The 20,977-nt window shown below is 36.5% G+C and overlaps 1 protein-coding gene across 1 annotated transcript in view; it reads right to left on the bottom strand.

Moving 5' to 3' along the window:
- Positions 1–20,977, bottom strand: part of RNF17 (ring finger protein 17) — a 57,201-nt gene that overhangs the window by 12,676 nt on the left and 23,548 nt on the right. Inside the window, exons 14-28 of the mRNA XM_058186508.1 lie at positions 20,493–20,631; positions 19,564–19,723; positions 18,485–18,600; positions 17,794–17,914; positions 15,803–15,923; positions 15,394–15,618; positions 15,020–15,170; positions 13,550–13,668; positions 12,207–12,297; positions 10,654–10,760; positions 9,869–10,149; positions 6,791–6,954; positions 5,907–6,026; positions 3,437–3,517; positions 1,619–1,747 (exon numbers count right to left, since the gene is read on the bottom strand). Coding sequence (XP_058042491.1) covers positions 1,619–1,747; positions 3,437–3,517; positions 5,907–6,026; positions 6,791–6,954; positions 9,869–10,149; positions 10,654–10,760; positions 12,207–12,297; positions 13,550–13,668; positions 15,020–15,170; positions 15,394–15,618; positions 15,803–15,923; positions 17,794–17,914; positions 18,485–18,600; positions 19,564–19,723; positions 20,493–20,631 — 2,125 coding nt within the window. The remainder of the gene's footprint in view (positions 1–1,618; positions 1,748–3,436; positions 3,518–5,906; positions 6,027–6,790; positions 6,955–9,868; positions 10,150–10,653; positions 10,761–12,206; positions 12,298–13,549; positions 13,669–15,019; positions 15,171–15,393; positions 15,619–15,802; positions 15,924–17,793; positions 17,915–18,484; positions 18,601–19,563; positions 19,724–20,492; positions 20,632–20,977) is intronic.

The raw sequence follows: 20,977 nt of genomic DNA, 5'->3' as shown, positions 1-20,977 counted from the left end.
CCACCCCGGGCCACCCCAATGAAGTTGTTGAAGTGCTGTCCCGGTGTTTGGAAGCCGTACGGGTCTGGATGGGGAGAAACAGGCTCAAGCTTAATCCCTCCAAGACGGAGTGGCTGTGGATGCCGGCATCCCGATTCAGTCAGCTGCAGCCGCAGCTGGCTGTTGGAGGCGAGTTATTGGCCCCAAAGGATAGGGTGCGCAACTTAGGTGTCCTCCTGGATGATCGGCTGTCGTTTGAAGATCATCTGACGGCCGTCTCGAGGAGGGCCTTCCACCAGGTTCGCCTGGTTCGGCAGTTGCGCCCCTTCCTTGATCGAGATGCCTTATGCACAGTCACTCATGCGCTCGTTACCTCTCGCTTGGATTACTGTAATGCTCTCTACATGGGGCTCCCTTGAAGTGCACTCGGAGGCTCAGTTAGTCAGAATGCAGCTGCGCGGGTGATAGAGGAGCTACTCGTAGCTCCCATGTAACACCGCTCCTGCGCAGACTGCACTGGCTGCCTGTGGCCTTGGGAGTGCACTTTAAGGTGTTGGTTACGACCTTTAAGGCGCTCCATGGCTTAGGACCTGGGTACTTACGGGACCGCCTGCTGTTACCACATGCCTCCCACCGACCCGTACGCTCCCATAGAGAGGGACTTCTCAGGGTGCCGTCCGCCAAACAATGTCGGCTGGCGGCCCCAGGAAGGGCCTTCTCTGTGGGGCTCCCACACTCTGGAACAGGCTTCCCCAGGTCTACGTCAAATACCTGACCTTCGGACATTCCGTCGCGAACTAAAGACACATCTCTTTATTCGCGCGGGGCTGGCCTAAATTGGATTTTTAATGGGAAATTTTATTAATTTTTAAACGGGGTTTTTAGTTTATGGTAATTTAATTTCAGGCTAATTTTAAATAAGTTTTTTAAATGATATTTTAACTTGTATATTTGTATTGCTGGTTTTATCTTGCCTGTACACCCCCCTGAGTCCTTCGGGAGAAGGGCGGTATAAAAATAAAATAAAATAAAATAAAATAAATAAAATAAAAGCGCAAGAGGAATTACACTGAATTTAATGGGGAACAATCACTGATAAAATGTAACAGCATAATAAGATTCTTGAAATTGGTACAGTCTGTCTTACCGGTTGTTCCTCAATTTGCAACTCAGTCCCAGAAGAAACTGACAATAGCAAACATTTTTCTCTTTTTGTCTCCAAATTCTTTGCCAAGAATTTGTCTAGAAACTCCAACGGCCTTGTCAAGAAAGAATAAATGCTATACTGGGGGAAGCAGTGTCTATGCACTAGTTCTGCAATTTGAGCTCCAGATTACATCTAAGAATGCTGCTTAGAACTGGTGATATAAGAGGAAGTAATTGTGGTAACTCTCTTACTACAGTAAGAGTTTAAATCAGTGTTTTTCGTGTCTCACTGATAAACATTGTTTTTATTACTTATAAACAGTTTTTCTCTTCTAAAAGATTTTCAATACTGACTCAACTTCTAACTAAAGCCCCAAAGACCATAGTATCACAACCAGTACTATGCTTGATATCCCTGGACAAGAAACTTGTTTCAGCATGAAATGTTTGAGTTAAACTGTTAATGATTGAAAAAAGAAAAAAAAAACAATACCCATGTTGGTACAGAATCACCATCGTCTTCGGTAATACAATGTTTATGGAATGCCATGAAATAAGATAGTGACATCCCCGAAAACCAGAGTTTGACAGACACTTTTCCCCAAGGAGGATTTGACTGTTCCTGTTGAAAGATTAACAAACTCATTACTATCATCCCATCTGCTACTAAAAGCAGCTCTAAAAACAGGCATGTGTTTACGGCTGAAAGCCTGTTGTAATTTGAGATACTTGCTATAATGCTCACACATGACAAGATGTATCATCAACCCCAAAAGAAATTACTTTTGTTAAAGAAGCACATTCCATATTTACATGTGCACAGCGCAAAATGGACTCTTGGCAGGAAAGGATGCATCCCAAAAACTGCATTGGTTGCACTTGTAGACAACCTCTGGAGAAGCTGGGATCAGGGAACACAACCTTCCTGGACATCTTTAGTCGCTCAGAGGTTTTCAATACTTCTGGACCACTCTACAGAATCGGAGTGAAGAGCAATGTTCTTCAATTCTGTCGGTGTTGATGGAGGAAAAGAGAATGACACCTCGACTTTGTAGACCGCCTCAGGGCTTTTTACAATGGTTGTCATTTTTAAGGCCCTGTGTGGTTCTGTACTAAATCATGCGGAACTCATCAAGAAAAAAGAATGGGAAGCTACATTCTTTTTACTTTTTTTTTAATGCCTCAAGTGAATGTATTTGTCCCTCCAATACAATTACTAGAAAATAAGGTCAATTCCTTCCTAGTCTTGTCTCCGTGAAAATGCCATCTTATGATACCTTGGAAGCAGGAATTTTTGACTGACACTTTCCATACTTTGGCTCCCTATGACGAATATGATCTTCTCCTTCCTTCGGGTTTCAGATGATGAATTAAAACTATCACGTTTTTGAAGTGATTAAAAGACTTGAACTTTTATTTGGAAAACCCCTAGATTACCCATCAACTCTGTCCATGAGGGTACAATCTCTTCCAGAATGAATGACAGAAGATCTCCAGATCTTTAAATCTACAGCCATTCAGTCATGCTATGATTGTGTTGAATCCTAGTCTTCCTGCTGGATCTATTTTGGAGCAGACTGAACAAATTGCTCCTTCTTACAGATAACTCCATGACAAACAGGGAGCGATCTCTCTATGACCAGGGTCTAATAACAACATCTAAGAGCTATCCCTCAACTTCAGATCATATGATTGGTGTAAAAAAATCAGAACTAACATTGCAGAACATATAGCCCTCCAAAACTTTGAATCAGGCTTTTGATAACGGTGGCCGTAAGCCTGGTGAATATCACTGCCAATCTGTCACAGAATTAAGCATATGGAGGCACATACACAAGCAGCAAACCCATCTGATTCTTAAGGTCCAACTTCACAGAATCTCATATGTGGTTATTTGTAGAGCAGCAAAGCTGGTAGTCACCAGAGATTTCTCGACAACAATGGCTACACTCCCCTCCCAGTATTTTGGCTGGTATCATATCCGAAACCCAGGAAGCTTATTTTTGAAAGGGGGATCTCCTCCTCCTCACCCAATAGGATTTCAGTAAAGCTTTGCAGATTATCCTTATTAATCATTATTAGATAAGGTAGGCCTTATTACAGACCTTATTTGATAGGTGTGTGTGGTTTTTTTGGTGAATTTTCTTTCTGTGCAATACTGGTATTGTACTTATTTTATTTTATTGGTTAAATTTATTTATTTTTGATTAAGGGGATTGCTTTTGTGTTTACTTTTAGCTTCCCCTCAAGCCCTTGGTAAGAGTAGAATCTGACTGAAATAATGAATAAAAGATACAGTATTTAGACATACCATTATGCGTATTTTAACAGATCTTCTTGTAAGTAGTTCTTTAAGCAATTCAACTGCATCATGCTGCCACATGTTGCCAACCTAAATGATCATGAGGAAAAATACATCAACCAATAATCCAACTATGAAAGGCCACTGATCCAAAAACTCCATTCAAAAGACTAGCTAATCTGGAGAAAGAATTGTCATGAAGTAGAAAATGATCAAGTTCCAGTTCACCCAAAAGCAGAGGGTAAGCACAACTGCATTTTTTTCATTACATACCAAGATGTTTCATGTGAATAGCCCTACCTTTTGTGATTTCCTAAAGAAGAATCTTATGAGCTACTGAGTTGGCCAAAATGGTCCCATGCAATATTTTTAATTCCAACTGTTACTTAAGGCTTCGGTTGATGGAAGGCTTAGGTAACAATTGGAATTAACATCTGGTATAGTTTCTAAGACTTGAAAAAGGCAATGGAGAGTTGCTCTTATGCTGGAGCTAGAATGTCTCAAAAAGGCAAATATTGGAAAACAATCTTTGGAGCCAGTTGGAATTTCAAAGCATTGTCTTAGATGTTATTACAAATCAGCTCCTATAAGGTACAACTACTTACATTTCATAGAAAGGGAAAACTTTTGGGGCTACATAGCAATAGTTTACCAAGAATCTGAGCAAGACGAAGAAGGGGAACAGTGGTGGGTTGCCCCCGGTTCGGACCGGTTCTTGTGAAATGGTAGTAAAACCAGGAGGGAAGGCTCTGCCCACCGACCCTGATGTCATCAGGAAGCTTCTGCGCATGCGCAGAAGCAAGTGAATGCGTGCACGTGATCCCACTGCAAACCGGTAGTAAAGATAAGTAGAACCCACCTCTGGAGTAGAACCTGACTCTAAATACAAACTTTTGATTTTTTTCTTCAGTAATATCTCTTCATTCACACCATTATTTTTCATTCCACATCCTCAGCGTATCATTTGTTCTTTAGCACATTCATAACTCATCCAATAGCCAACATATCCACACTTTTTCCTTGTTTCTCCTGTTATCTCTACTTGAGCCTTAATATCCAGGCTGCTTCCCCCAAATCAAAACCCATTTTTCTCCACCGAATTCTTGGTCTCTGTTTCCTACTTTCAATCAGATAAACCCAAGTCTCTCTTTTCCTTACAATAAAATCACACCCTTTCCTTATTTTTGTGTACTGTATGTTGTAGGAACTGTTCTACACAAAGCATCACCTTTCAGCACATTTCATTTTTCCTTCATTGAAAATTATCTGGTTCCACCCAGGGCATTCAGGCAAATCAAGCCTGGAGATAGGTCTTGACTTTACAATCTTACTAAAGTGTTCTGGTCACTTAATAGAATTTAAATAACCCAGAGAATATTAAAACACTTAATACAGAGGGAAATATGTACAAGTGCGCTGCTTTCACTCTGTGACAGCTTAGAAGATTTAATTTTCTTCGCTTTACTAGAAGAGACAAGCATATGCATAGGGAGGAGGTAGGCGATTTGTTTTGGAACTAGAATGAAAACTGGTATTTTACATTGCCCTAGAAATAAGCTGGGGCCCAGGAACATGCTAGAGCAGGGATGTCAAACTCAATTTCATTGAGGGCCGCATCAGGGTTGTGTTTGACTTCGGGGTGGTGGTGAGCGTGGCCGGGGTGGGCGTAGTCAGCTTGACGTCACTCATCAGGGCACCTGTGGTGACCCGAGTGTTCTGCCAGTGAAAACAGGCTCCTGCTCTCCATTTTCAGCTGTGACAGCCTCCTGCAACTCTCTGCCAGTGAAAACAGAGCTTGAGAGGGCCACTCTGGCAGAGGCCCAGTCCTTTCTTGTTTCCAGGGCGACTCCACAGGCCAGATCTAGCACCCTGTGGTCTGGATTCGGTCCACGAGCCTTGAGTTTGACACCCCTGTGTTAGAGAGTTAGCATTAGCAATAGCAATAACACTTATATACCATCCCATAGTGCTTTACAGCATTCTCTAGGCAGTTTACAATGTCAGCATATTGCCCACAACGATCTGGGTCCTCATTTTACTCATCCTGGAAGGAGAAAAGGCCGAGTCAACCTTGAGCCCCATCAGGATAAAACTCCTGGCTATGGGCAGAGTTTAACCTGCAATACTGCATTCTAAGGTTAATGAACTAGGGTTCATTAACATTGAACACTTTCATCTAACATACAGCTTGTATGCATTTAAAGCCTACCACTATCTAGTAGTCTACTTCTATGGAAAATGAACCTTGGAAAACTTTAAAATTCCCAAAACATTTTATCATTAAAGAGTGTAATATGTATCTAACACTTCTCTCAATGTGGAAAGAGAAAAAAGGAATATATGCCCAATTCTGCTGATGATAGGTATGAACTACAATACTGATACAATTACTGGTACACTGCATCATGCAGGTAAATTATTTGTACATTTTCATACATTGTCTTGTAGAAATGCATTATGTTCAAATCATTTAACTTACTGGTACAGTTTTATACAGATGACATGGTATAGAAAATGGAGGTATCTCAGCGTAAAGAACAGTGGGGTACAGATGGCATGGAGGAATTTTTTCAGTATATCCATAGTCCACATAATGTACCTATGAAAAGAAACAATACACAAGAACAAGTACATCAGTATTTACATTCCATGATGTAATTCTTTTTGAAAAAACTTTTCTCATGCACAAATGCACAAAAAGGCTGCACAACCTATTTCCTGTCATATAGTTTTGGTGTTCATTTTATGAACCTATTCTTAACTTCACAAATATTATCCCTCACATAAAACAGCAGAAATCTCATCTTTTCAAGCATCTACTAGCTGTTCAATAGATACTAGGAAGTATACTGAAAGGACTATACTTTTATAACAAAGTAATATACTTTTATAGGACTGTCTTCACCAGGCAGCTAGACTTTTTTATGCTTTGAAGATGTTTTGCTTCTCATCCAATAAGCTTCTTCAGTTCTGACTGAACAGTGGAAGTTGGAAGGTTTTATATTCCTTGCAGTCATCTGGTCGTTAGTACTCTTTCTGAAGTTGCTGAAGCCACTCGGTGGTTTATCTGTGCCCTCAGGGTCACCTGAGTAGTGCAAATGGGTGTGGAATCTTCTTGGAGCTGCTGAAAGGACTACTGTGTTGTAAACAGGAGATAGGTGGTGTGGTATAAGAAGCAAAAAATCTTCAAGGAAAAACAAAGGAAGTCCAGTTGTCTTTTGAAAAAAAAAACACCTTTGAAATAACCATGACCTGAACTGACTGAGAATCTCCATAGACAATACTGCCTTCATTTTAACAAAAACACACAAAAAAAACCAACAGTTGTGAAAACCAGAATGTTCTTAAAAACATCAATCTTACCCTTACAATGCCAGCGCCAACCTCTTTAACTTCACCTCGGTACCACATTGTATCTGCTGCTCTTACAACACAAGCATCTCCACTTTTCCAGTTATAGGGTTTCAGAAGGCCTAAACCTTTGACATTATCTTGTATATCACACATTAACTCATTTAACTTTTGCTCTAGGAAAAATTCAAGCAAATGGTGTTAAGGTTATTATCTCTCTTAACAATTTGTTGTTTTTTTTAAGATAATACAATATTATCTTTGCATACAGTGTTTGAAATATGAACATCAGAAGATATTTTACCTTGCTTTGATATGTAAAAAAACTAAAAAAAATGGATTTAAATACATATATTAATTCTGAAAATTTTAAAGGTTAAAATTCAATTGAAATAAAAGATTTTTCTTTAGGGCTGAATGGATAAGTAGCTAGAAAAATGTAGGAACCGTTTTATATATTGTGATTACAGTGAGATTATTATATGTTCAAAAGTGGATAATTATGGTAATACCCACAATGGAAGAATGGTTGGTGAAGCTGGTGGAACTCTCAGAGATGGCTGAATTAACATCTTTTTTTAGAGGAAAAAACAGTCTCTCTATTTATGGCTGATTGGAAACACATTATAGACTTTTTGTGTAAAATGGAAAAAAATGCATCTATGATTCATGGTTTCTGATTTTAAAAAGGCTGGATAATAGAAAAGAGTGAGCTTTCTTTTGTAATTTTAGAGTAAGAGAAAACTTTGTAATTGTACTTATATTTGCTGCAAAGGAAATTGAACGTTTCTTCTTTCTTTCTGCACTTTTGTCTTTTATTTTCTCTCTTTTCTGCTTTTTTTAAATTAATTTGTGTTGGTTTTTATGTCCTTTGTAAAACTTTAATAAAAAGTATTTTTTTTAAAAAAAGACAATGCAATACACAGGGAAAAATATAAATGGGTGCAACCTCCCCCTCCCCCCCCACTATGAATAAAAAGCATTGTGGAAAAACTTTCTAGTGATATATAGATATCTTCCCTTCCCTGTGTGTCCCTAGCTACTAAGTGCAATTTAAATATTTCTACTTTACACTGATCATGAAGGATTATTGATAGGTTCTTTTTAAATGTTTTCATCTATTATTTCTAACTTGTCTCATAACTTTTTCTAGAAACCATATTCCAACTGTCTCAATTTGCCTTGCTGTGTATTGTCTCGTATGAAAGAGAGCCACTCCTGCTTCAATTTGGCTCAACTCCTATTATGGATATATACCATCAATTTTGCCACTGTTGTATATTCTCCAATTTTGGTCTCCCAGGCTGATCATCATCAGCAATGTTCCTTTTCTCCAATACTTTTAACAATTCAATATATAACTGCATATATGACACTGCTAAAACATATAATATGCATACATGCATAGATTAGTTTTCTAGAGCAATGAATCTAGCAGAGAATTAAAGTGCTACAGTAGGGGTCACCAACCTCCGGGCCACAGACCAGTACTGGCCCATAGCCTGTTAAGAACTGAGCCAACAAGCGATGAGCAAGAAGGCAAAGCTTCATCATCTAGATTGGTCACGAAACTATCTGAAAGTGGTCCCTGGTGCCAGAAAGGTTGGAGACTGCCGAACTACAGGAAGAGCAGCAGCAATGCATAAAGATACGATAGTGCTAGTCATAATATTTATTTCCATAATCAGTGGTGGGATTCTGCCGGTTCTACCCGGTCCTTTTTTTTATGCTCTGCGCATGTGCAGAAGGTCTTGCGCATGGACGGATGTTGTGCATGCAGAGGTGGTTGCTCACATTTGCAAACCGGTAGTTAAGTTAAGTCAATACCTCCCCTGTCCATAACCAATTTATTGCTACTATGACAAATATATTTTCATGCCTCCGATATTGATTGAGATGGGCAATTACAGAAATTGAATGAATGAATGAATGAGGTGGACGGTAAAGGAACATGTGCATGTCCAGAATTTCAGGTTACAAATACTTGTACAAATACTTGTACAAATAAACAAATATTTTAACCCGAGTTTTTGAAAAGGGCAACCAAAGCCCTCTTTAGATTGTAGTAGTTGTTTTTTTCTTTGTTCTTGTCCAGTTTTGTCATTTCTGTCATCTTGATTCTTATTTATTAAAAACAACGAAGTAAACTTCTAGAGTTGCTGGGAATTGGGCAGTATGTAAATTTAATATATTATTTATACCAGGTTGCACAGTCAGCAAGATATTTAAACTGTATTTGGTATTTTTATCTACTTATTGAGTTCTTCTCAAAGATCTGGGATAGGCAGATGCTGTTAGAAATTTGGTTGTAGATGTAAGCTGTTCCAAATAGACATGCTTTTTGCAACTGACTAAAGATGATTTTGTCATTGATGGTGTTCAAAGGGCATTCCAAATGTTTTAGGATTGCACTCAAGATGGTTATTATTGTTACTAGTTATTATATTATATTTTAAATTATTTTAAAAGAATTATTAATTATATATATATTATCTATATCTCTTTCTATATAGAACTTTATGAAATATCAGTGAATTCAGGTTGCATTGAATTCAATAGAAACTCGGTTAGTATTACACAGAAACATGAATAAATACTATTTTTCTATGCTCAAATAAATGAAAAATAGGGGCTGTGTGTTTGAGCAAATCATTCCTTCTCACAATAGTCTATGAAGTCAGTCACTTATATTCTTTACACATTTGGTATGAGAATCTCTCCAAACATTTTTTTTTAAATACAGCTATATATAACTGAATGATTATGTTGCTGCACTTCAATGCCCTTACTCCAATTACAGAGAGTCAGTGTGGCCTAGTGGTTAAAGTGCTAGATTGAAACTGGAAATCCATGAGTTCTAGTCCTGCCTTTGGCACAGAAGCCAGTTGGGTATCTTTGGGCTAGTCATTGTCTCCATATATCCTAAAAAGAAGGTTCTGGAAAGGTCCTGAAAAATGTAGAAAAAACTGCAGTGAATTCTGTTGTCACAAAGAGTCATTTTTGACTTGATTGTCTGTTAACATTTATATACATTTCTTTGAAATTATGTTAACACCTATCATAATTGTACAAATGTATTTTTTGCTTTACCTTGTGAGGCGGGAATCACATAAATTGTTCCATTATCTGAAACACAGCTAACCACAGCACTGAAGCAATCCACGGTGGGAAGAGCTGGTGGTTTATAGGCCTCAACCACTAGAGGCTTAGCCACTGACATTTTCAGTTCTTGTTGCTTACTGTCAGTATCTGAAGGGCCAAAATGCTTTTCTAGTTTAGAAGGACTTTCTTTTTCTGAAACCAGCTTGTTTATGTCCACATTCTTTTGTAGTTCGTCAGAGGAAGCTTGATTTGGATCAATTTTAGGAGCTCTATTAGGATTCAACAGAATATATGTCAGCAAATTTTACAAAATCAATACTCCCGTTAAATATTGCACCTGCAGCCAACTTGCCATGGCCAACTCACCACAGGACAACTCACCACAAAACAACTCACTGCGGGACAAGAGTTACACTAATATTGAAGAAATAGTGGAATAGACTCATTAAAGAAAGGATGTCAAAGGAGGGACAAAATGAAATGTGAACGACAAAACTCAAAATAATTTTTAACTACTTTAAATACATACATTAAATTGTTGAATTGTCCCATAGTGAGTTGTCCCATGGCAAGTTGGCTGCGGCAAATTGTCCGCAGCGAGTTGCTGCAGCGAGCTGTCCCATTCCGAATTAACACTACACATCTTTTTGTTGATTTATAATTGAGTAAATTACAGATGAAATTAAAGCATTAATTTTATATAGAAAACAACTATTTTAAATACATTTGAAAATGAATAACCACTATTCACTTTAAAATATATATATATATACCTTTTTCTAAGTGCTAAGCCTTCTTGAATCATGTATTCTGAGACATCAGTACAGTGTTGTTCATGTTTGCGAAATATTTTTACAGGCAAAGGTGACAAGTTGGTATCCTGGGATAATTAAGAATGTTTAGGGGTAAAAATCAATTATTCATTGAAAAAGAAAATGTGCAGCTACCTAATTTCCAAATATTTCAAACATCCAAGTTTTCAGACATAGTACATCCACACAGTGACAAAATTTAGGTACTTATTCTGGAATTTGGGACACCTTAGACTGTACACAGAACAACAGTAGTAAAAACACAAACTTTTAAAATTAAAAAACATGTTTTAATTGAAAAGCAGATTTATAAATGGGACACAAATATGAGATTTCAAAAAAAAATTGAGAACATATGTAAAAGAAAATATTTTCATTTTAAGATGCTTGCCCTCATCAACAAGTAAGATTTAAACCAGAAATGTGCAACCTGAAATGCTAAGATTATCTTCCACTCCTAGAACTGTGGGTGGCTTCTCCAAATAGAATTATAGAATTGTAAGGCTGGAAGGGAACCTGGAGGTCTTCTAGTCCAACCTTCTGCCCAAGGCAGGAGTCAAAAAACTACCCGCGAGAGGGACAGTTTTGTATATGGAAATAAACCACAATGGCTGGCTTATTTGATTTACATTCCACCTTGCAGCAAAAGGCAGTGTTGTGCAGCCCTTCCTCCTCCTCTTTTCCCCTATAACATCATCCCTATGTGGTAGGATGAGATAAGAGAAAAGGACTGCCCTAGGGAGCTTCAGGGGCTGAAATCAAATTTCTCCAACAAGCCACTGCCTCGAACAGACCTGGCTTAGTATGATGGGCAGATCCAGCTTTGGAACCAGCTTGACACTAAGATGATAATTCACTTCTCAGCTGTAAGGGCAACGAAAAGGGAAGCATGGATCCAGCCACAACTGGGGGGTTATCAGGCCTCGGGAAAGACTTTCTCAGTGTGCTACCTGTCCTGCAGGTGCTACCAAAATCAAAATCAAATTCTGCTACTAAATCAAATGTTTTAAATGTTTTAATATGATGAACAGAGAAACAAATATGTGGCAAATAATATTAACAATAATATTGATAATAACCTTGGTAAATCAGTTTGTCCTGGGTTCACTCATTTTTTGGAGGATAGTACTTGGCAAAATGAAAAGCAAAATGCAGGTATTGGCTCAAAATTCCCTCATTTAAACCATCTTAAATAGTTACAAAACTCTGAAGTTTACTGTATTATCTTCCAATTTTAAATAGTTTGTTACAGACCACCAACATATCATAGGCATTAGCTAAAAAGAATATCATGGCTTGGTATAAAAAATTAGCCTTAATGTTGATTTTGCTGAACAAATAGCAAATATACTAAAATCCTGATTTACAGAAAACTGAGGGGAAGGGTATCCATTAAACCTTGAATGCATAACATACAATGTTCAGTATCATGTGATATATCTTATACTTTCAGTTGAATAACGGTTCCTGAAATAAAATCTCCACTAAAAAATTGAACATTTGCCAGTACAAACCTGTATTATTAAGTTTACAACAGCTCCAGTTAAATAAGACTTAAGAACGTCACAAGCAGTTGCCGTCCACTGTTCAGTCCCACCAGATGGTCTAGAATGAAATGTTGTGGACAGAGGGGGAATATTGTTATGCAGGTGGCAATCTGTTTAACAACTGAAGTTATGACAGTACTGAACAAATGGTACTTACACCAGGCCCTTGAAGTTATTATTTATTTATTTATTTGATTTGATTTGATTTGATTTGATTTGATTTGATTTGTATACCGCCCTTCTCCAGAGGACTCAGGGCGGTTCACAGCCAGTAAAAATACATATAATACAAATTAAGAACAATATAAAAAACTGATTCAATTTATGGCCTAAAAAACTAAAATAAGAATAAAACCCCGTTTAAAAGACTACATTTAAGCTAGCCCTGCGCGATGGAACAGAAGAGTCTTCAGCTCGCAGCGAAAGGTCCGGAGGTCGGGGAGTTGACGCAGTTATAACTGTTGCAGCACTCCCCATAGTCACGTCATCAAAATTCAGCTACCTGGCAGCCTGCCTGCACTTATGACCTGGGAATGCTGCAACTTCCTCACCTGTCTAACTCCCCTACCCAGCTTTTGACTGCCCTGCATAGTGGCACTCTTCAGTTCAGAAAAGAGAGCTGGGGCTGAAACAGAGGCAAGGAAGCAGCAAGTGGGAGAAGAGGGTGAGGGTCAGCCGAGGTGGCATACCTGGGACTTTACGCTGTGGCTCTGGGTTAGCTGGCCATGGCAGAGGACTTGAGAGGCACACAGCAACAGTGGCTAAAGTAGAGGCCCAGGGATAGTGGCTGTGGAGAATACTAAAGGTCCCAGACTCTACTTTAGCTCCAGAGTTGCCACCACCGCTGAGGATGCTGTTATACAGGACATCCAAAAGAGCAGTGATGGGGGAAAATAGGTGGTTAGGGGGACTTTAAGAGGAGGCAGTCCCTTTTCTTACGAAGTCTCAGAACTAGAAGGAATCGTGCCAGGAGTAGTTGGATTTGGATAAATGCTCGCCTAATGACAGGTGGGATTCAGTTAACAACAACAATGGGAACTGCGGGATTGCTGTTGCTAAGGAATAAAGTGTGATGTCACTTAAAGTGACATCACACTTTAAGTTTGCACCACTTGGTGAGGGAAATTTTGGTCCCAATTGCCACTGTTATCTGAGGTAGTATAATAGTAAAATTATACATCTCTTACCATACAGAATTCTGCTCTGCAAGCAGATTTTTATTTTAGCTTTGGTTTGGCTTAATCTACATGGGCTTGTAGTAGTTTACTGTAATAAGTAGTATTGTGTAGTAGTTTACTGCAATAATTTACCTTATATTTGTTAATGAGCACTCTACTGCAAGTGGTCTGATAGTCTTCAGATCCTGTTCAAGTTCTCTTAGGCAGGTAATATCCATAGTTTTGACTATGCCTAAATCAATAAGGAATACCTGCAAAAGAAACATTCAACAAAAAATTAGATAATGTGAGTTTTCTGTTGTTTACTAATTCTGAATCAATTAACCCATTCTTTTTATTATTACATCTTCACCTTATTCTCAATACTGCAACAACACATGATTACTAGCTTAACATAAACAGCACATTAATTAAAAAATGGCACATTAAACTATGTTAGAGAATATTTATTATTTTGGACTTCTTTTAATTTCTAATTTTTAATGTTGACTTTTTACAAAAGACCAAAGCCAAAGGAAGCAAAACATATTATACTTGATTATTTAGGTATATATTTTAATTTCATTTTTCAGATATTTTATTGCCAAACTGAAGAGTTCTATGACAACTTAAAGACAATATGCTGCTCAGAGTGATGTACAGTAGGTGAAATGGGCAGCCATACATATCAATAAAAAATGATTTTTGTGGCATTAATTTTAAGATACATAAAGGTATATAAATCACCTTTATTTATTATACTCTTGGATTTTAGTCTAACTGGGATAACCTGGTAGCAGTCTTCTTATATCTAAGACTCATATATATGTTTATATACTATATAATCTTTTTATGTGATGCTTATATATATTGTTGTGACAAAATAAAATAAATAAAAAAATAAAATAAATAAGGAGTTGTTACAAAGGAAAGGGAGGTGGTCAACCTATTATCCAAAGCAGGACAAGAAGTAATGAATGGATGGAAAGTTATCAAGCAGAGATCCAACCCAGAATTAAGGAGAAATTTTCTGATATTGAGAACAATTAACAAGTGGAATGGCTTGTCACCAAAAATTGTGGCTGTTCCATCACTAGAGGTTTTCAAGAAGAGACTGGACAGCCATTTGTCTGAAATGGTATAGGATTTCCTGCTTGAGCAGGGAGTTGGATTAGAAGACTTCCAAGTCCCTTCCAACTTATTTACTCTTTTTTCAAGATTCACAATGCAACCAGATTTTTGTCATATAGACTTCTTCATTCAGAGCTTTCTAAGTCCAACAGTTTTGCAACTGATTAAAAGCTCATCAACAAGGAAGAAGATAGAGGTTATCTGGTACATTCCATTTATAGTATTTTCTAACTTCAAGCTGTTCTATAAACCAATATCTCATTCACATGCCATATTAAGCCAGAATGTGGTTAGTTTGATTCAATAATTAATAGATTCAAACAATAGTTAATAATGATCATTAGCCACATTAATTTTTGTCTGCTCAACAAATAGTTAACAAATTAAGATTAGACCAGGGTAAAACTATGCTGCAAAACATACTTACTGATGAATTCCTTCCAGTTATAAGGAATTGTTTTGCATCTGAAACAACTTCTTAAAATTATTTACCTCTACAACTTTTTCAGAAACAATCCTGATGATCTGGCCTCTTTGCCATTGATTTTTTTCACACATATAAGCAGCACAATTCATATCAACTTCCCACTTAACTGCTTTATTCTCCATTTCAAAGTAAGTAGCAATCATCTTTTCCTGTAACCTAAAGTTTCAAAAAGTGAATCATATCATCAATCTAGATTTTCAAAACGATTCTAAAAATTAATTTTGCAAATCTGTGAAAAAGTGTACAATTGTTATTCTTTACTATTAAAGTCCCTGCCAATCAAACTAATCTGTTCTAGAGATGAAAACAAGGCACAATGATTGAGTCTTTATATGTTTTCATCAAAAATACATTTTGTGGCACCAAATTGCTCCCTTACCTTTTTAGAATTTTTTCTGATAACATAAAATGCACAAATATCTTGCTAGGAGATACAATGTGATTAATTTGCACTTGCAATTCTTTATTACTTTCCAAAACCAAATCTTCCATCTGTGGCAAGTCTTCAATCTCAAGTTTTAATAAAGATTTCTCTGCTTTGAATATATCCTCCATATCAGGATCCCATTTTTCATTATATGGTGTAACAATCACTTTGTTATTACTATAAAAAGAAAATCAATTTCATTTATATTGGCATACACCTACTACCAGTAACAAAAAAGCTGAAACATGTCCACAGTAATTACTATGTATACTAATTACCTCGAAGTTGCATATAGAGAAATATGCTGAAATATTGTACAAACTCAATACAGTTGCTATGACACGCTAACAAGCATACTTACCCTGCTATGTAAGATGCTAAGCCCTCTTTAACTAAAAGATTGTTCACACTGCCCGATTGCTTTGGGGACACACATACACTTTGATAGAGCTCAACAGATAGCACGTTATCTTCAGATTTTTCTACAAAGAGAGGAAAATACATTCAAATCTGCTGAATTTTGAGGAAAAAAATTATCTAATGATTCAACTATTTGCTATTCCAAATTAAGAACATGAATATTTTTCTCTATGTTATAATATGTTTTTGTTTTGGTTTAAAGTGTTTTATAAGCAGTGTTTTGTTGCTTGATATTGTGTGAACCCACCTAATCGTGGCTTCAGAGAAAATAACTATGAAAATAACATTATGTCCTATAATCACCCAACATCTTTTAAGCCTGAACTTCAAGTGATTCCAACCAAATTAATTGATATATATTAAGTGAACTGGGTAATGGACGAGTTCTTCCTGCACTGCTGTTTAGATATATATGACTACCTAACAGCTTCCAAACAGATAACTTAGCAAGAAAGTGGAAATTATAGCAGAACTTATAAACCTCCTGCAAATATGATTTTCATAAAACTATTAGGAAGAATGACCCATCAGGGGACTGTCTCCTTCAAACAAGAACAGAGTAAACAACTGATCTTTGATCATTTAATTGTTAACCTACAGGTATTTAACTGAAAGTATTTTCATTTGTATCATGAATAACAGAAAAGCAGCAGTATTAAAGAACAAATGTAAGAAGATAGTTAAAACATCCATGTAATCATACTTCCAATGATAATACCCCAAATCAACTGAAGACTCAAAACAGAGTAGTTCTTACTACTACTAGTAGTAGTAGATGGTAATGAAAAAAAATTATGACCTTTGGATAGCAGGACAGGGCAGAAAATCAAATGTGGTCAATGTGGTTACTAAACAAGGACTACCTGTAACATTGACCTGCTTGCAGTAATTGAGAAAAATAGGGCCAATTATCTCTCATTTGAGTGTATTCCATAGGGTGACAATCATAGAATAGAATAGAATTTTATTGGCCAAGTGTGATTGGACACACAAGGAATTTGTCTTGATACATATGCTCTCAGTGTACATAAAAGAAAAGATACGTTCATCAAGGTACAACATTTACAAAACAATTGATGGTCAATATATCAATATAAATCATAAGGATTGCCAGCAAAAAGTTATAGTCATACAGTCATAAGTGGAAAGAGATTGGTGATGGGAACGATGAGACGATTAATAGTAGTGCAGATTCAGTAAATAGTTTGACAGTGTTGATGGAATTATTTGTTTAGCAGAGTGATGGCCTTCGGGAAAAAACTGTTCTTGTGTCTAGTTGTTCTGGTGTGCAGTGCTCTATAGCGTCGTTTTGAGGGTAGGAGTTGAAACAGTTTATGTCCAGGATGCGAGGGGTCTGTAAATATTTTCACGGCCCTCTTCTTTATTCATGCAGTATACAGGTCCTCAATGGAAGGCAAGTTGGTAGCAATTATTTTTTCTGCAGTTCTAATTATCCTCTGAAATCTGTGTTTTTCTTGTTGGGTTGCAGAACCGAACCAGACAGTTATAGAGGTACAAATGACAGACTCAATAATTCCTCTGTAGAACTGAATCAGCAGCTCCTTGGGCAGTTTGAGCTTACTGAGTTGGCGCAGAAAGAATATCATGACAGATACTTCATAAGAATAGGAACTCTCCATGGGTCTTTTCTAGATACTTTAAACATGGATTTAATTCTGTTCCTCATGTATTCTGATGCTGTAGTTTACACAGATTTAAAGACAATAAACCAGCATTTTGAACAGGGTCTGGAAGCCTACTGTCAATATAACAATGTAACAATATTTTACACTGGCAATCTAGACACTGAGTTTTGTGCCAAGGTGAAATGTTCAGATTTGCAAAATCAGCCCTAAGGTTTCTTGCAGTAGTCAACTCAATGGTGAGCAGGACAGGAGTTAATGTTGTCTGGGCAGAGAAAGAAATACTTACCAGTAACAAAGCAGAGTATACATTTGTCCTGAATCAGTTGTTCAAATCTGTTCTTTGATTGGACAGTCCATTCAGTGGCTCCTTTACATGGTTTAATATAAGCCAATTTGCACCTGATAGCCTAGGTTATGAAATACAGACTGTTTAGCTGAGAAGTCACTCTCATCATAGAAATATATTCTCTCATACATAGAAACCCTAATGGTTTCCAAAACAACAAATGTTAGCTTCACACAACTTAAACTTATTCCTTGTATTGTTAGGTATTCCCAGAGCCATTACTGGATTTTGGTATTTATTTATTTGTATCCCACCTTTATTAACGTCAACCAGTTGACTTCCATGCTAAGGTGGGATTTGAACACATGGTCTTCCAGTTTGCAGCCTGGTGCCTTAACCACTAGACCAAACTGGCTGTCTTATTCAGGTTTTATACTATAGGAATTTGATCCATTTATACAATGGATAGTAGGGACAATATATTGCTTAAGGCAAAATCTTCTAAAGAAATAATTTGGTGAGTATACAGTTATCTTGAGTATCATATTTTTATGTAATTATTTAAACTGAAATATACATTAAAGTAAATAAACATTAAAATTAATTGATATTTAAAATGAATCAAGTATTATGAAAGAAGATGCAGTTTGGCAGTTTAACTAGATTCTATAAAATAGATGGCTTTTCCTACCTTTTCTGGGGGAACTAAAAACTCATCTTTTATTTTACGCATTTCTTTTATATTTATTTTAGCAGTATTACCATAGTCAACATATTTAACTTCAACTTCTTGATGACCTGGCAATCCTTTGGAGAAAAAAATGAAATTAGGAAATTACCGTAGACCTTGAAAGGATAAAAAGAAATATGTTTATCTGAATAAAAAATATCTGCAAAAAAGTGTGTTTATGTACCATATTCTTTTCAGGTAACCATCATCTTACTTCTCCAAAGTTACATAAAAGAAAATGTCTCATTATCTATGTTACAATTCTCTTCCTGATTTTTAGAAAATCCAAGGAAATCAGAAAATCTGTTACATATTCTTTTCTAGTATCAAAAATCGGCATTTGTTAGCTTGATTTGAATGAACATTTCACAAAGTTATAATATCCTGCATGAATTTAAGATTTTTTAAAATATAATTATCATTATAGAAATTCATAGTGGCATACTATCCTTCAGTGCTTGTCCTGAAAACCAAAACCTAAATCTATTTTCACATGGACAGAATGTAAGCTGTGGTTTGGGATTTTTTTAATGCAACTGCAAAGCGGTGTTTAACATAAACCAGAATATCAGGACTTAAAGTACCCAAGCTGAAAGCAACATAAATCTGAGAAAAAAACATAACAAAATTTGCCATTGCTACAAGTGAACAAACTTCACTGTACAGTTATGAAGTTACCGGTAACTGTAAAAAAAAGTTATTATCTTTAAGTCTTTATACTTATGTTAAGAACTTCATAATTCTAACCTAAATAAAAAAGATCAGGCTAAAAAAATTGTGGTCCAAAGAAATCCAATGACCTCCAAAATTGAGGGGGTCTTGTATCAGACATATCTTTCAAAGTTGAACCCCTTAATTATTACATCAGTTGCCCAGAGAATAATGTGGCTATACATTATGATACAGTGTCAAAACAAATGTATTATTGGTCTACAATAATCACAATATTGGATAGATGAAACATTTACATCTACAACATTTCACTGAAAAAAGTTTTTGAACTAGAATGTTCAGAATAATTATGCATTCCAGATATTTACCAATCACTTTTGCTCTGTACCAAACACCATCATCTTCAAATTTGGCCACACATGGTTGCCCATGGGTTGGACAAAGTATTTTCAAGTCGGGTCCTGCTTCATTTTCATACACTTCTTCAACTTTCTTTAGAAACGCTGCAAATTCGGGACCCTGTTCTAACTACCACAATGAAAAAAAAATTAATTCCTTCATGCTAACATTTGGCACTAATATACTAATTTGCATAATCATATCGCTTATTTTTAGCTGAATTTGGTGGTACTGTAACTAATGCCACAGGAAGGGCTCAGAAAGATAAAAGGTTTAGCAAAGATGCTACCAACTGATGCAACCAACGTCAGCTTTCAAGCTGAAAGCCAAGTAGAAGCCGTTCGCTACTCCATATTTTGGCCTTCAACACTGAATCTTTGCACTTTTTATTTTAAAAAAGATAACTTTAAAACAGTTTTAATGTTTTATATTAGTAGTGAAAAAAGTACCAATATGAACAAAAACATTAAGATTACAGGTAGTCCTTGACTTACAATAGTTCATTTAGTGACCGTCTGCAGTTACATCGTCACTGAACAAAGTGATTTATGATTGTTTTTCACACTTACAACCATTGCAGCATCCTGTGATCACAATTTGGATGCTTGGCAACGGATTCATATTTATGATGGTTGCAGTGTACCGAGATCATGTGGTTTACCTTTTGCAGCCTTCTGAGAAGCAAAGTCAATGGGGAAGCCAGACTCATTTAACAATCATGTTACTAATTTAACAACTGGAGTGATTCACTTAGCAACCGTGGCAAAAAAAGTGGTAAAATGGGGCACAGTTCACTTAACTAATTCTCACTTAGCAACAGAAATGGGCTCAATTGGGATCATAAGTCGAGGACTACTTGTACTAAAAATGAACCCTAACATTAAAATGCAATACTTACCAGCTGAATGTAGAAGTCACCAGGGCTATTAATGTAACTAACAACAGCAGCAACTTCTGTATTTTCACGTGGCATAACAGGTGGATAGTACTCCAGTGGTACAGTATTTTTTGACCAATCAGAAAATTCATTCTGAAAACTAATAAGGTAAAGAGATGAGAATAAACTGTTAATATGCAAGAGAAAGCAATCTGGGACTAATTTTTTACTTTACTGTTAGTAGTTCTGTTTCAGTAGATATGAAACACAATTAAGATATGAAGATATGAATTACACAGAAAATCTATTCATACTTTCCTTACATTTATTTTAATACAATCTTATAAATCTTAATGTATTCAAACTAGGGACACCATGGAACAGCATTTAATCTGTTACTTTATGTCAATTCCCTCCTAAAAAGACAAAGAAGAAGAAAAAAACCAAAGAATTCCCATGACTTGGCTAAAATCTTTTTCCAGAATTTAATCCAAAATGTAGGCTAA

This window comes from Ahaetulla prasina, chromosome 5 (assembly GCF_028640845.1).
Source record: "Ahaetulla prasina isolate Xishuangbanna chromosome 5, ASM2864084v1, whole genome shotgun sequence".
In the NCBI taxonomy this organism is placed as follows: domain Eukaryota; kingdom Metazoa; phylum Chordata; class Lepidosauria; order Squamata; family Colubridae; genus Ahaetulla; species Ahaetulla prasina.
This window is presented reverse-complemented; position numbering and strand designations above follow the sequence as displayed.